We start from the raw sequence: 13,441 nt of genomic DNA on the forward strand, positions 1-13,441 counted from the left end.
CAGCGGGATAATGAAAAATCCAGGTCTATGTTCAGAGAAGAAGGAACCTGAGTCAACCCCCCCCCCCTTTTTTTAGAAGAAATTCGGAACATACCTGCTAATACCAGCTTTTGCATGGAAAATCCTATCACTCTTCCTCTTTCCCTTACAAAGGTGTTACTAGGTACTTACAAGATCCAGGGCTTGGGCCCACAGCCTCCCCACATTTTGATAATGAAACCCTTTCATGCTCTCTTAAAGATATTCAACACTCTCCTCCCCACTAGCTTGCTTCACAGCTAAAAATTAATCTCCTTTTCCTCCTGCATCAGATTTCTCCTGTATCCTACGCACACAGCTGAGAACCAGTGTGGTGTACTGATTAGAGTGTCTAGACTAGGATTGGGGGACTTGCGTTCCCCATTCAGTCATGAAACTCACTGTGGGACTTTAGCTGAGGCACTCTCACTCTCCCCTACAAACCTGCCTCACAGGATTGCTGTGAGGATAAAAGTGGGGAGGAAGAACATGTACACTACCCTGACCTCTTTGGAGAAAGAACAGGATGTGTGTCATTCATATTCATATATATATATATATATATATATATATATATATATATATATATATATGAATGAGACTTATAGCCACATGCACTCCAGTCCTAAGCACATACTCAGAAACACATTCAGACAGCATTTTTACACCAATCACAGCCGCATGCAATTCAGTTTGATCTTTTATTTAGTACATTTCATTTAAGCAAGAAAATCATATGAAAAAATCATATGCAACTATAATGTATGTCTATATACTACAGTATATATATATATAATGTATAGTGTGTCTATATGCTACAGAAAGAAAAGCCACAATTTTTATTTCAAATAGGACATATATGGAGTTACCCCAATTTTACAGAATTTAAAGACAACCAATCATTTCATGTGCAATTTAAAAATGAGTTCTTATGAACTGATTTGCAAAGCCTTATTTTGAAGCAAGTGTACACAGTACAAAAATAGATTTTTGGTGGGGGAGCATGCTACAAGCACAAAGCAAAATGAAATAAAATAGTAATGTTTACAAGGGGAAACATGTTAAGAGAACCATTTTCTTATATTTTGTTATTTAAGCCATTGTGAGAACTCTGTTGCTAAAAAAGCAGCATATAAATATTTTTAATAAGGGCGGGGTGGGGGGGGGAAGCAACACACACAGAGACCAGATTACAGCTACAGGTGAAACTTGGAAAATTAGAATATCGTGCAAAAGTCCATTAATTTCAGTAATGCAAATTGAAAGGTGAAACTGATATATGAGACAGACGCATTACATGCAAAGTGAGATAAGTCAAGCCTTAATTTGTTATAATTGTGATGATCATAGCGTACAGCTCATGAAAACCCCAAATCCACAATCCCAGAAAATTAGAATATTACATGGAACCAAGAAGACAAGGATTGTAGAATAGAACAATATCGGACCTCTGAAAAGTATACAGTGTACTGTGCTTGACTGGCCAGCAAACTCGCCTGACATGACCCTATAGAGAATCTATGGGGCATTGCCAAGAGAAGGATGAGAGACATGAGACCAAACAATGCAGAAGAGCTGAAGGCCGCTAATGAAGCATCCTGGTCTTCCATAACACCTCATCAGTGCCACAGGCTGATAGTATCCATGCCACGCCGCACTGAGGCAGTAATTGCTGCAAAAGGGGCCCAAACCAAGTACTGAATACATATGCATGCTTATACTTTTCAGAGGTCCGATATTGTTCTATTCTACAATCCTTGTCTTCTTGGTTCCATGTAATATTCTGATTTTCTGGGATTGTGGATTTGGGGTTTTCATGAGCTTTACACCATGATCATCACAATTATAACAAATTAAGGCTTGACTTATCTCGCTTTGCATGTAATGCGTCTGTCTCATATATCAGTTTCACCTTTTAATTTGCATTACTGAAATTAATGGACTTTTGCACGATATTCTAATTTTCCGAGTTTCACCGGTATAAGCAGTGTAACTTCAGGAATAAAAAGGAACAAAAACATCAATTTTGTCAGAGCATCCACCCGCACGCCCCCCTTCTTTTCAAAGCTTTTAGTACATTTGTACTAATTTCCTCACAACAAAGTATACTGTTGGGATGGGGAGGGTTTTTCTTACAAGTTTGCACTAGAATAGTTTTGGCATACTTTGAAAATGTTTTGTTTTTGAAAAAAGGTTAAGAATTATCTCTTTCTCTCACACACACAGAGGATGGGACTTCTCTCACATTTACAACACACACACGGTTCATGGAGGCTGGGGGAGAGAGCGAGCAATGTGGTAGCTTGACCAAGGGGGACAAATCACACACAAAACAAACAAACAGCAAAGGGTTTATTTTTACAAAATGTCTTCTTACTTTCGTTCTTGGAGAGTGACAAACAAGCCAACAGCCAGCTTCCTGGGCTCTGCAGTTCCATACACATTCCAAGCGGGGGAGGAGCACAAGACACCAGGAGAACCAATAGGGCTGGGAGAAAAGTTAACCCTTTCTTGACTCTCTGCTACTGCCAAAGTGCTGATCTCCAAGAGACTCAATATTAATTAATAGGGGGTGCAAAACGGACAGGTGAGGAGTCATGTGATGGGCCCTTGAGGCAGTGGGGGGCCCCAGACAACTGTCTCCCCTTGTCTAATGCTAGTGATGCCCCTGGACCCCTGCCTTGACTCCTCAGGTACTTCTTGTAGTGAGTCAGTCCTCTTCCTTTCTTCCTAGAGAGAAGGTGGAAACATCTCTCTCCCTCCCTACCTATTCATTATGTAGCCGATAGATAGAATAGGTCTTTCCTATCTCAAATGTACTTCACCAATAAATCAACTTAGTATTTAGATTGTACAACAATCTCCTTGCATGTTATTTAAATAGCTACAACAACTAAATTCAGCACTGTATTCTGTAACTGGAGTAGGTAGTTTCTTTTGTTATTGCTTTGCTAAATACCCCCAACACCATAGTTGTCATAGATGTTATGAACTTCCAAGCTGCACCAGACAAGCCGACCCAAAATTGAACATTTAAGTCAACCAACACAAAAAGCGACTCCAACACCAACTCCACAACCAGCTCCATCAGCTCAGTTAGGGACTCCACTGGGCAACAGAGTACTCAGTACACCAATAGAATCCCCAATCTATCCCGAGTCCCCAGGCCAAGATAAACACACTCAATATGGTCCAATTGTCTCACAGGGATTCTGGTAAAGGAGATGTTATTATGATGGATCACGGCCACTCCACTCCCCTTTCCCCTAATCTGCTCCACCACAGAGTACCCAGCAGGGAGGAGCTGAGCCCATACCGGGCCACTTGCCTCCCACAACCAAGTCAGCTCCCTCATCCATGATCAAATCATGGATTATTTCGGTCTTATTTTGAACCAACCTGGCATTGCAGAGGAACAAGGTCAGGTTCTGAGGGTGGATGGAACTGCTCACCGAGGCCTGAGAGCTGACAGGGGGAAGGAGCAAGACATGCACAACCCACACATTTAAAGATAGGTGACCAGAAGGAGAGGAGGGGAAAGGTGTGCATGAAGGGGGGAAAAACTCCTCCCCCTCCTTCCCTCCCTCCTCAGAAGAACAATCACACCACCCAGGATTGCCACGGAAACCCGACGGAAAAACAGTTTGCTTACATGTAACAGATGATCTGGTAGTGGTTCCAGACATTCATAATGATTGGGTTCTGCGCCTGCGCAGACCACACTTCAGATAGAATTCTTTAGCTCCTCGCAATGCCAACCACCTGCAGCACGTGACTGCAGCATTCTTAAGTGGCGGTTAGGCGTCCCTTTCCTCAGTTTTTTTGTTGGCCGATTAGCCCTTTAGTATGAGTGTTGCGACTGGCTTGCGACTGGTTCTTTTTGCTCGAACTTTAAGTCCTGTGCATGGTCATAAAATGATGCTTTAATCCTTGAAGTTTGACGTAGTAGCTTGTCCTCTTCTGCAACGGGGATGGATGGGTGGGTCTTATGAATGTCTGGAACCACTACCAGATCATCTGTTACAGGTAAGCAGCCTGTTTATCTGGATAGTGGTTCCAACTTTCATAATGATTGGGTGAATTACGAGTTACAGACCAGGCAGTGGAAGCAGCAAGCTACGGTAGGATCCTTTTCACGACCGCCCGTTCAAATTCAGCCGCCGCTGCTAACCTGATGTCCAAGGCATAAGGCATGGTGCGAAGCCCAGGTTGCTGCCAAGCAAATGTTCTGGAATCTGATTCCCACTAAGTGTGCCGCTGAAGTCACATAAGCACGAGTGGAGTGCGCCCTTATTGTAGAGGGCGGAGTGACTCCTTGTTGATCATAGGCAAGCTTTATAAGTTCAACCAACCAGAATGCTAACTTCTGGCGTGAAGGGGACTCATCCCTATGTATCCCCTTCTCACAGACGAAGAGCAGTCGTGTCCTACGGAACTTATGGATAGCCTTTAGGTAGTACAGCAGCGCCCTCCGCACATCTAATGAGTGCATTGCCATGTCCAGCGTGATTGTGAATTTTTAAAGAAGGTGGGCAAGACTATATCTGCATTTAAGTGGAAGTCAGAGACGATCTTAGGTCTGAAGTCCAGATCCAAGCGCATTAGAACGCGGTCTGAGTAAATCTGGATATACGGCTCATCTATTCGGAGTGCTTTGAGCTCACTAACTCATCTTGCCGTGGTTATCACCACCAAGAATAGAGTCTTTTAGATTGTCAGCTTCAACGACACAGTAGCCAAGGGTCCGAACGGGCTCTCAGTAAGAGCACGGAGCACCAGAGATAGGCTCCATTTCTTCACTGGACGCTTCATAGGTGGATACAAATTGTTTATTCCTCTAAGGAAGTCCTTGCATCTCGGGTGAGTGAAGACAGTCTTTCCATCCCACCCCGCATGACATCATGAAATTGCTGCCATGTTTACCTTTATGGATACATTAGCCAAGCCCCCCTTCTTTAGAGAGGTCAAATAGAGGAGAACCTCCTTCAGTTCTGCCTCCTTCGGTAAGAAACAATGCTCTTGAGCATACGCACATAATCTACACCATTTTGCTCTGTAATTTCTTCTGGTGGTAGCCTTACGAGTGTTAAGAAGGATCTTTTTCAAAAGCCTATCCTCCAGGCTGCAAGATTGTGCACTGACAGATTGGGGTGTAGAATCTGGCCCTGACTTTGAGAGAGCTGATCTGGCCACCTGGGGAGACGTATGTACGTGTTCCTTGACAGTTTGAGTAGCTTTGTGAACCAGGGCTGCCTTGGCCATCACAGAGCTATCAAAATAGCCCATGTTCGTTCTTGTAATAGCTTGGCTATTACCTGTGGGAGGAGCAGAGTTGGTGGATATGCATAGAATAAGCTCCTTCCCCATTGAAACTGAAAAGCGTCGCCCTTGGAATAATCGCCCCATCCCATCCTGGAGCAATATACTCTGCACTTCTTGTTGTGCTGTGTCGCAAATAGATCTACTTCTGGGCATCCCCACCTCACAAATAGGTCTTGTAGTATCTCCGAGTGCATTTCCCACTCATGTTGATGCAACACTGTCTCCCTGCTTAGTGAATCTGCCCAGCAATTCAGGACGCCCTTGATGTGTATCGCTTGTAAGTGAATACCTCAAGGGATACACCAGTTCCATATCTGGAGGCTGAGGTTTCAGAGAGCCCGAGATACTGTTCTGCCTTGCTTGTTCACATAGACTATTGCCGTGGGGTTGTCCATCTGCAACTGGACCACCGTGTCCGATACAGTGTCCTGTAAGGCTTGCAGCGCTCAGAATGCTGCCAGTAGCTCGAGGAAATTGATATGCATTAGAACCTCCTTCTGGGACCAGAGGCCTTGTCACGTCCAATCCCCCATGTGAGCTCCCCAGCCCCTCATGGAAGTGTCCATCGTTAGAATGTACAGTAGTCTTGAATGGCACACCTTTCAGTAGATGAGATACCTTTGTCGACCAAAGCAATGAAGTCAGGACTTTTTTGGGTACCAACAGACACCTGAACGGAGGATCAATCATGGGCCGGAATGAGCGTAGAAACCACAGTTGCAGAATGCACATCCTCAGTTTTGCATATGGCACTGTGGTGGTGCAGGAGGCCATCAGGCCTAGAAGTACCTGAGTGGATTTCACAGACTGCAGCGGTGCATGGCCACCATGCACTTGGTGAAAACCCTTGGTGCTGTCACCAGCCCGAAGGGTAGGCCGTTATATTAATAAACCTGCGCACCAAGGGTGAAACGGAGATACTTCTGATGGCTCTATTGTATGCCGACAAGGAAATATGCATCCTTGAAGCTGAGCGTCGCAATCCATTGCTCCTCGTAGAGCAGCGGCAGGATGGCTTGCAATGTTGTTATCTGGAATTTTTGTACTTCGATATTCTGTTTGAGCCAGCGTAAGTCCATTATGGGGCGTATCCCCCCGTCCCGCTTGGGTATCTGGAAGTACCGGGAATAAAATCCCGCATTGGTCTGAGCCCACTGAACTGGCGATATTGCCTCTTTGAGCAGCAGCTGCTGCACTTCCTCCCACAAAATAGGAGTCTCTGGGATAAATGTTATCCCCGCAAATGGCGGGAGCTTCTTGAACTCCAAAGCATAGCCCATCTTGATTATCCTCAAGACCCACTGGTCTGATGTTACATGGTGCCATGCTGGGGCATGGCTTGCCAGTTTGATGGTAATTCTGGCATGTGTCAAGTAGATGTCGTTCCTTGTGCACAGGTTGTTGCTGGTATTGCTGGGAGTTGGGACCATGAAGTTGTTGGCCAGTGGGCTCAGTGACAGATCAAAGTTGTTGCTTAGGCTGATGTGCCGCGTTGTTGAGGTTCTGTTGGTTGCTCTTGTTCCTCATCTGGAATTGGCGCTGGTTAAAGCATTGGTATGGCTGTCGGTAGTCTCTACGCTCAGACTGACGGTAGTAACTTTGTCTCCTCTGATAGGGTTGGTAACATTGGTTCATTTGGTACCTTGAATTATTGTATTTCTGGCTGGTAAAGGACCGCGCTGTCAGTTTAGATTTTTTCCACTGTTCCATGGTAGTATCTATGTCTTCTGAGAATAGTCCTTTTCCCCCAAAGGGTAAATTCTCAATACGTTCCTTCATGTCAGGCTGAAGCTGTGTGGCTCTCAATCATGCATGGTGTCGAAGTATGATTGAGGATGGTAAGAGTACGCAACTCCGATTCCACCAGATGTTTAGCATTCGCCAACTGTTGTCTAGTGGTAGTAGTTGTGTGCTGGAAGGTCTCCTCAAACTTCTTGATGAATTCTGCGTGGTCCATGGTTGACCGCTCATCGGCCTGGCATGCGATATAATTCGCAATCTTTATTGATAGGCATGTGGTCAAATAAGTGCGCCTTCCCAGGACGTCCAATTTGAGCCTTTCTTTGTCTGCTGGTGTTGAATGTCGCTTGTTCCCTTTAGATGCCATTGAGCAGTCTATTACCAACGAGTTTGGTACTGGCTGTTTAATTAAGTACTCATTGCCTTCTTCTTGGATCCGGTACAAGACCTCCAAGCGCTTGGAGGTAGGAGTTGAAGTCTGAAGAACTTCCCATGCGGATTTTGCAGCCCTGGAAATGTGGGTTAACATTGGAAAATATACAGGTTGCAGGCCTGAAGTCTTGGTCATCATGTTGTAGACTGTGTCATCCAGGTCTAGTGACTTCTGCTGTATATCAAGACCTAGTACACGAGCCATTTCCCCAATCTGTTGGTGATAGCCCTTCATTTCTTCATTCGGGGAGATGGATGGAATGGCAGCAACATCATCAGCAGGATTAGGTAACGTCGGTTCCTCTGGAGCATCTGGCTCCATAGTGTTGGAAGAATAAGCGTCACTATCCCCCTCTCCATCCGAAGAGGAAGGCAAAGGTGGAGGAACAGCCACCGTATGGCATGGTATGGTGTGTGGTATGGTGTCCACTTGGGCCTCTTCACGCCTTGGATCGATAGGTGGAGGTGCCACCAGGGTCATTTGCAATGAGACTGACCTTTTCGTAGATAGTACTGGTAGTGGCAAAGCAGTTTGCAGAGAGACAGACCTCATTGTAATGACAGGACGACCAGAATCTGTAGGCTCACCAACCTGAAGAGAGACCGTCCTTTGTGAAGTCGTTACAGTAGCAGTTTGAACTGCTGATTCCTTCCATTGCCTCTGTGGACCTGGCTGATTCCTTTCATTCAGCCACTGCTTGAAGAGAGAATACTCCTGAGGAGAAACAGTGTAAGTGTCTCGCCATCCATCCCGAGGGAGGATCCCTGTGACAGGAGTAGTAGGCCCTGTGCAGGATGGAGTCTTAGGGATGGGCGTTGAATCCCTGAATTGTATGTGAAGATGAAGTGTTTCCCTCCAATAGTAGCAGGCAGTGAAGCGTGTCATCTGGACTGTTGGAGCAGTGGTCCACAACAGCAATTGGGATTTCTACCCCTTCCTGCTTGTCCTTGGCCTCGAGTTCGATGGCGGCGGCGAGATCAGTGTCATGAATCACTGCTATAGTATCCAACCCCTCTCCTTCGGCGTTGAGTACGGTGCCGTGGGTTCCCATAGACATGCTGGGATCCAGTGTGTATCACTGTATTGGTGCCCTCGGCACCAAAGCCGTATCCGGGGCAGAATCCGTCGTCATCGCCGTGGGCTTCCTCGACTGCAATGAAAGAGCTTGCCCGCTCATCGACGTTGACGCGTCATCCAATGCCAACTTTCTCGGCTTTGGTAGAGTCGTCTTCGACTGTGCGCTTGGCACCGACATCGGGGATTGTCGTGGGGTGGGCGCCGGAGAAAGTGAAGCAGCCTGTCGCCGAGGGCTCTGATAGGTTTGAGGCTGACGTCGTGGGCTTTTATTGGTCTGAAGGCCCAATGGAGAAGGCGTATGCTCGGCGTCCGATACCTTGGTTCTATGCTTCTTTGCACGAGGCAATCCCTCCAGCGCCGAGCCCTTCCTCTTTGGGGCCGGTCCCGAGCCTACTGGCTTCTTGAAAACTTGGGGTGTGCCCGATGTAGAAGCTGTTGATGTCGAAGCAGCCGGCGCTGAGGAGGTCGATGTCGGGGCCACTTTCGTAGCAGCCGTTGGCTTAGATACCGAGACTTTAGACTGCATTTCAGCAGATCTCGATGTTGTGATCTCTCGGTGTTTAGGCAGCAATGCCTGCTCTAACAAAGCCACTTTAAGGTGGGCTGCTTGATTCTTCAGAGTCTGCTTATTAAAGGTCAAGCAGACCAGGCACTGCAAAGTATTATGGGCCTCCCCTAAGCAAAATAGGCAGAGTTCATGCCCATCAGTGGAAGGAATCTCCCCACGGCATTCCCGGCACCTCTTAAAGGTGGTCTTCTCCCTTGTCGTCCTCTTTTCGGCACTCATATGAAAGCGATAAGGAAATTACCTAAAGTCCTGAGGTAAAGGTCCGTTGTCCGGGGAAGTCCGTTGTCCGTTCCAAAGCCCGTTGTCCATTTCAAGTCCTTTCCAAAGCCGTAAGGGAAAAGCGAAAGAGAAACCAATAGACATTCCAGGTCATTTTTTAAAAAAATTAAATCTGTTGTCACAGTTAAGGATTGTCCAAATGATTAGTCAGAGTCCGTGCCAGTCGTCAACAGTGAAGTTTTAGAAACTATTGTAATCTGAGGAGCATTAAAAACGTTTCCAAAGATGTGAGAACTAAGGCGATCAACAAGAAACTGAGGAAAGGGACGCCTAACAGCCGCTTAAGAATGCTGCAGTCTCATGCTGGGAGCGGTTGGCGTCATGAGGAGCTAAAGAATTCTATCTGAAGTGTGGTCTGCGCAGGCGCAGAACCCAATCATTATGAATGTCTGGAACCACTATCCAGATCTGTATACACGGGTCCACCTAATGCACACAAAGCAGTCCTGCACTCAACCTGGAGGGAAAGTGGTGCTTCCCCCACCCTTTTAGCATGGATTCCCCCGCCCCACCTTTAACATGGATTTGAGGGAAATTCATGGCAGAAAGCTACGTGTTTCTACGTGTGTCATTATACAGACATCAACATCCTCTGTTGAAATGAGCACTGAAGCTGGTTCAAATTGCTGTTTAGAAGGGCTCATAGTGTGTCCTGTAGGCAAACTGATTTTTTCAGGTCTTTGTGGCACAAAAATGGCATTAAAAATCCTATGCAGTACATCAAAAAACAATTTTTTTGGGAGGGCCTATTAGGGATTATTGGTGGCCATTTGAGAAAGTTGGGCACATTTACAGCATTTAGGCTCTAAAGCTTGCTGAGGGACTTTTGCAATAACATTGTAAGGCCATTCTGGTAAGTGCCCCCTACAGGCCCCTACTGTATAAGAGAGTGTGTCCCCAGTGGATCTGCCAACTTCCAGCACACATCTACCTTAAATATGGCACTGGTAGCTGGAAGAGAAATATTTTGGCATTATTTAACTCCAGGCCCCCCTTTTGAGAGATTTCACACAGAACTTGTGAAGACTTCACCATTTGTTTCAATGGAAGGAGCAACTGCATGTGCACAGAGGAATATATGGACATTGGAGCTACACTCTTTGCTGAAACCCACTCATGAAGAAGCTCCCTATGGGTCTGGATAGCAGCAAACATGAATATCTGCTCAAATTAATTTACTGGGCAAGTCTAACAATTAGAAAACTTAACATACCTCTTTCAGAATCACTACGTGGATCAGTGAGACACACTCTGGCAAGTCCCTCAAGTAAGCAACGTAATAATCTAAAAAATTGTTCTGAAAAGCAAATAAAAACGTTGAGACTCATTACATGCAATGTAGGTAAGCCTGACCTTACTTTATTTTCTTTTATTTAACACTTGCTCTGTTCTGCAGCTCAGAACAGCTTACAGCATTTCCCCTAAATGTTAATGTTCATGTCCTCAAAGGGCTCACAATCTAAAATGCAGATTTTTATTGTATAATATTGTAAAGATTTGGGTGGCTGCCAGTAAGTTATAGGGAAGCAGAATGTAGAAAAGGTTGAAGGTGGAAGCAAGTTCGGAAAGTCTGAGGAATACTATATTAGTCCAAAGTTACTGTTTCTTAATAAAAACCTAAAAGCAATTATGGTACATAAAGTAATGGTAATCCATTGTCTCTGAATCAATAAGCTCTTGCAGTAAATATCTAAAGTCAGGACCTTCACTGTTTCCCTGGAAAAAAATAATTTTTTAAAAAATACATGTATAATTCAACAGAAACCATTTGCTTCAACATGAATATTTCCACTCCCTCAAGCCTCTCCTTCCATATCTCCAAAATCAATCTCATCTCACATACTTTAGCTTGCAAAATACTCAGCTGTATTTGTGTATGTAGTACCTACATATTAAAAACAGTGAAATACATATTTAACTGGCCAGGTATGTTAATGTGAAACTTTCCCCATATTCTTCTCCAACATATACCTCATCATTGGTCAGCTTAAGAAATATGTCTCCCAGGATTCCCTGCTGGGGCCAGCTCAACACTCTCTCCTGCAAGGCATGAAGTAAGTCCATATGCTGCTGAGCCAGGTATCGCAAAGAGTTTGGAAAAAAACTAAGGCCAGAAAACAAGAACAGTTAACAAATATCAGGGGGGGAAATGCATCTCTAAATCATACAAGCGGGGGAGCACCTAGTTTTACACAGACTGGAGCAAACTGAAAGCCATCTAGGCACATGACTTTTCCTTATAAAGCCCACAATAGCATGTAGCCACCATGCTGAAGAGAACATCTTTTCTATCCTACCACAATCTCTAAAATCAACTTAGAGTGCCCTCTTGACAATACCATCATGCATGCACCATGCTCAGCAACAAAGGCACACAGTGAGGCATTTTCAGTGGCTGCCCCACAGTTTGGGCTGTACCTAAGCTATGGACTCATGCTGGTTTATTAGGCAATCTGGCCCAGATAATAGCATTGTCACTCCTTCAGGATTAGCTGGGACTGGGAATCTCCAGAACTGGCATCAGTCTGCAGGTAAGATTGATCCAGTCATGATGGACATGGACAGAACATGTTTGGTACTAGTGCATTGGTGTAGTTCCTGGAACAGGGAGGAGGCATTTAGCTGCCTCAGGTCATTGTAGTTAATGCCTGCTCATGTGGCTGGAATTGCTCTGTGACAGATAACAGCACAAGGGTGCTCCATGAACAAGAAGGCAGAGCTCAACATAACTTGGGCAAAGTAGGGCACATGGCTTGTGAAGGTGAGGGTAGGATTGAACAGAAAAGAGCAGAGGGAATAGGATAGGGCCATAGTGACTGAAAACAGTAATTGGCTACCTCTGACTCATTTAAAGAAAAAACATTATTTTACAAAAGTAGGTGAAATGAATGAAATACCTTCTCTCCATAGTGTTCCTCTTCACTTCTGGTCCATGGAATGTAGATTTAATTTTGAGTATCAGGGAAAGGTTAACAACATATTTCCTTTCTGATTCCAACAAGTCCAAAGCAATGTTCTGTCTTTTAGCTATGACCCAAAAATCCAAACAGAACTGATTTATCATTTTGTACAGGTTAATAAGGATTATTGAGATTGGTTTTAGAAAAGGAAGTTCTCATGATAGGAGGAAGATGCAAGTAAGCATAAGACAAAGGCCTAATTTTTGTTGTAGTAATTTTTCTGAAATAGGATGGTCTGGATCCATTATGGCATTGCAACATGTAAGAGCAGCTGTTACTTAAAGCCCCTTTCAGACATTATATTGTATGAGTGTACACATCTGTACAACTACAACAAAAATTGTACCCAGGTTCACTTTTAAAATGAACACTTTAAAAATGGAACAGTGTCCCAAGGGCAGTTAAAACATAGGACATTGCAAAGGGCAAATAAATTTCAAATAACTGTTAAATATAGAAAAACATGTGAACTGCTTCTTGTACTGAGGTAGAGCAGTTTGTTAGCACCTTAAGAGGTCATAAGCCATCAACTTGATTTCAAACGACTTCCAAGCTCTTACCATTAGGATGGGTGATCTCAAATCCTTCATAGCAGTTCACAGTTATTTTTCATTCAACATTTCAAAGAATCTTCTTTTTAGACACTGGCCTTGCTTTATTCTTACCTGCTACAGAAGATTCCCGCAATACTTTCTCCATGGAGCTATATTTATTTGGGCCAAGTTCTCTTTGCTTCTCAGTTTGGTCCTTTGAAATATATTCATCCCCCCACTCTTTACTTTCCTTGGGCTGATTCCACACTGTAGACGATGACTGGCCCTTTGACTGAGCATCAGCTGAGGAAGAAGATCTGAGGCTTTCTTCTGTCTCTAGATTTGTACCTGTTAGCCCTATGAATCAGAATATATCATCAGCAGGATGAACAAGTGTTTCCTTAATGGTCATTTGACAGCTGGGTCTAAAAACCCCTGTGAAAGGCACCTGAAGCCACACTAACATATAGAGTGAAGGCTTTGAAACAAGTGTACCCAATCAAAATAATGC

At 44.6% G+C, this 13,441-nt stretch overlaps 1 protein-coding gene across 9 annotated transcripts in view; it reads right to left on the bottom strand.

Annotated features, from left to right (window-relative positions):
- The window catches only part of ARHGEF33 (Rho guanine nucleotide exchange factor 33), a 67,303-nt gene that overhangs the window by 26,601 nt on the left and 27,261 nt on the right, over window positions 1-13,441 (bottom strand). For all 9 annotated transcript variants that reach the window (XR_008305590.1, XM_053243062.1, XM_053243024.1 and 6 more), the window contains exons 7-10: window positions 13,063-13,287; window positions 12,335-12,464; window positions 11,409-11,541; window positions 10,651-10,734 (exon numbers count right to left, since the gene is read on the bottom strand). Coding sequence is in view for 8 of the 9 variants with exons in the window: in XM_053243062.1 (XP_053099037.1) it covers window positions 10,651-10,734; window positions 11,409-11,541; window positions 12,335-12,464; window positions 13,063-13,287 (572 nt within the window). In the remaining variant the exon portion in view is untranslated. The remainder of the gene's footprint in view (window positions 1-10,650; window positions 10,735-11,408; window positions 11,542-12,334; window positions 12,465-13,062; window positions 13,288-13,441) is intronic.

Source organism: Hemicordylus capensis, chromosome 1, assembly GCF_027244095.1.
Source record: "Hemicordylus capensis ecotype Gifberg chromosome 1, rHemCap1.1.pri, whole genome shotgun sequence".
Lineage (NCBI taxonomy): Eukaryota > Metazoa > Chordata > Lepidosauria > Squamata > Cordylidae > Hemicordylus > Hemicordylus capensis.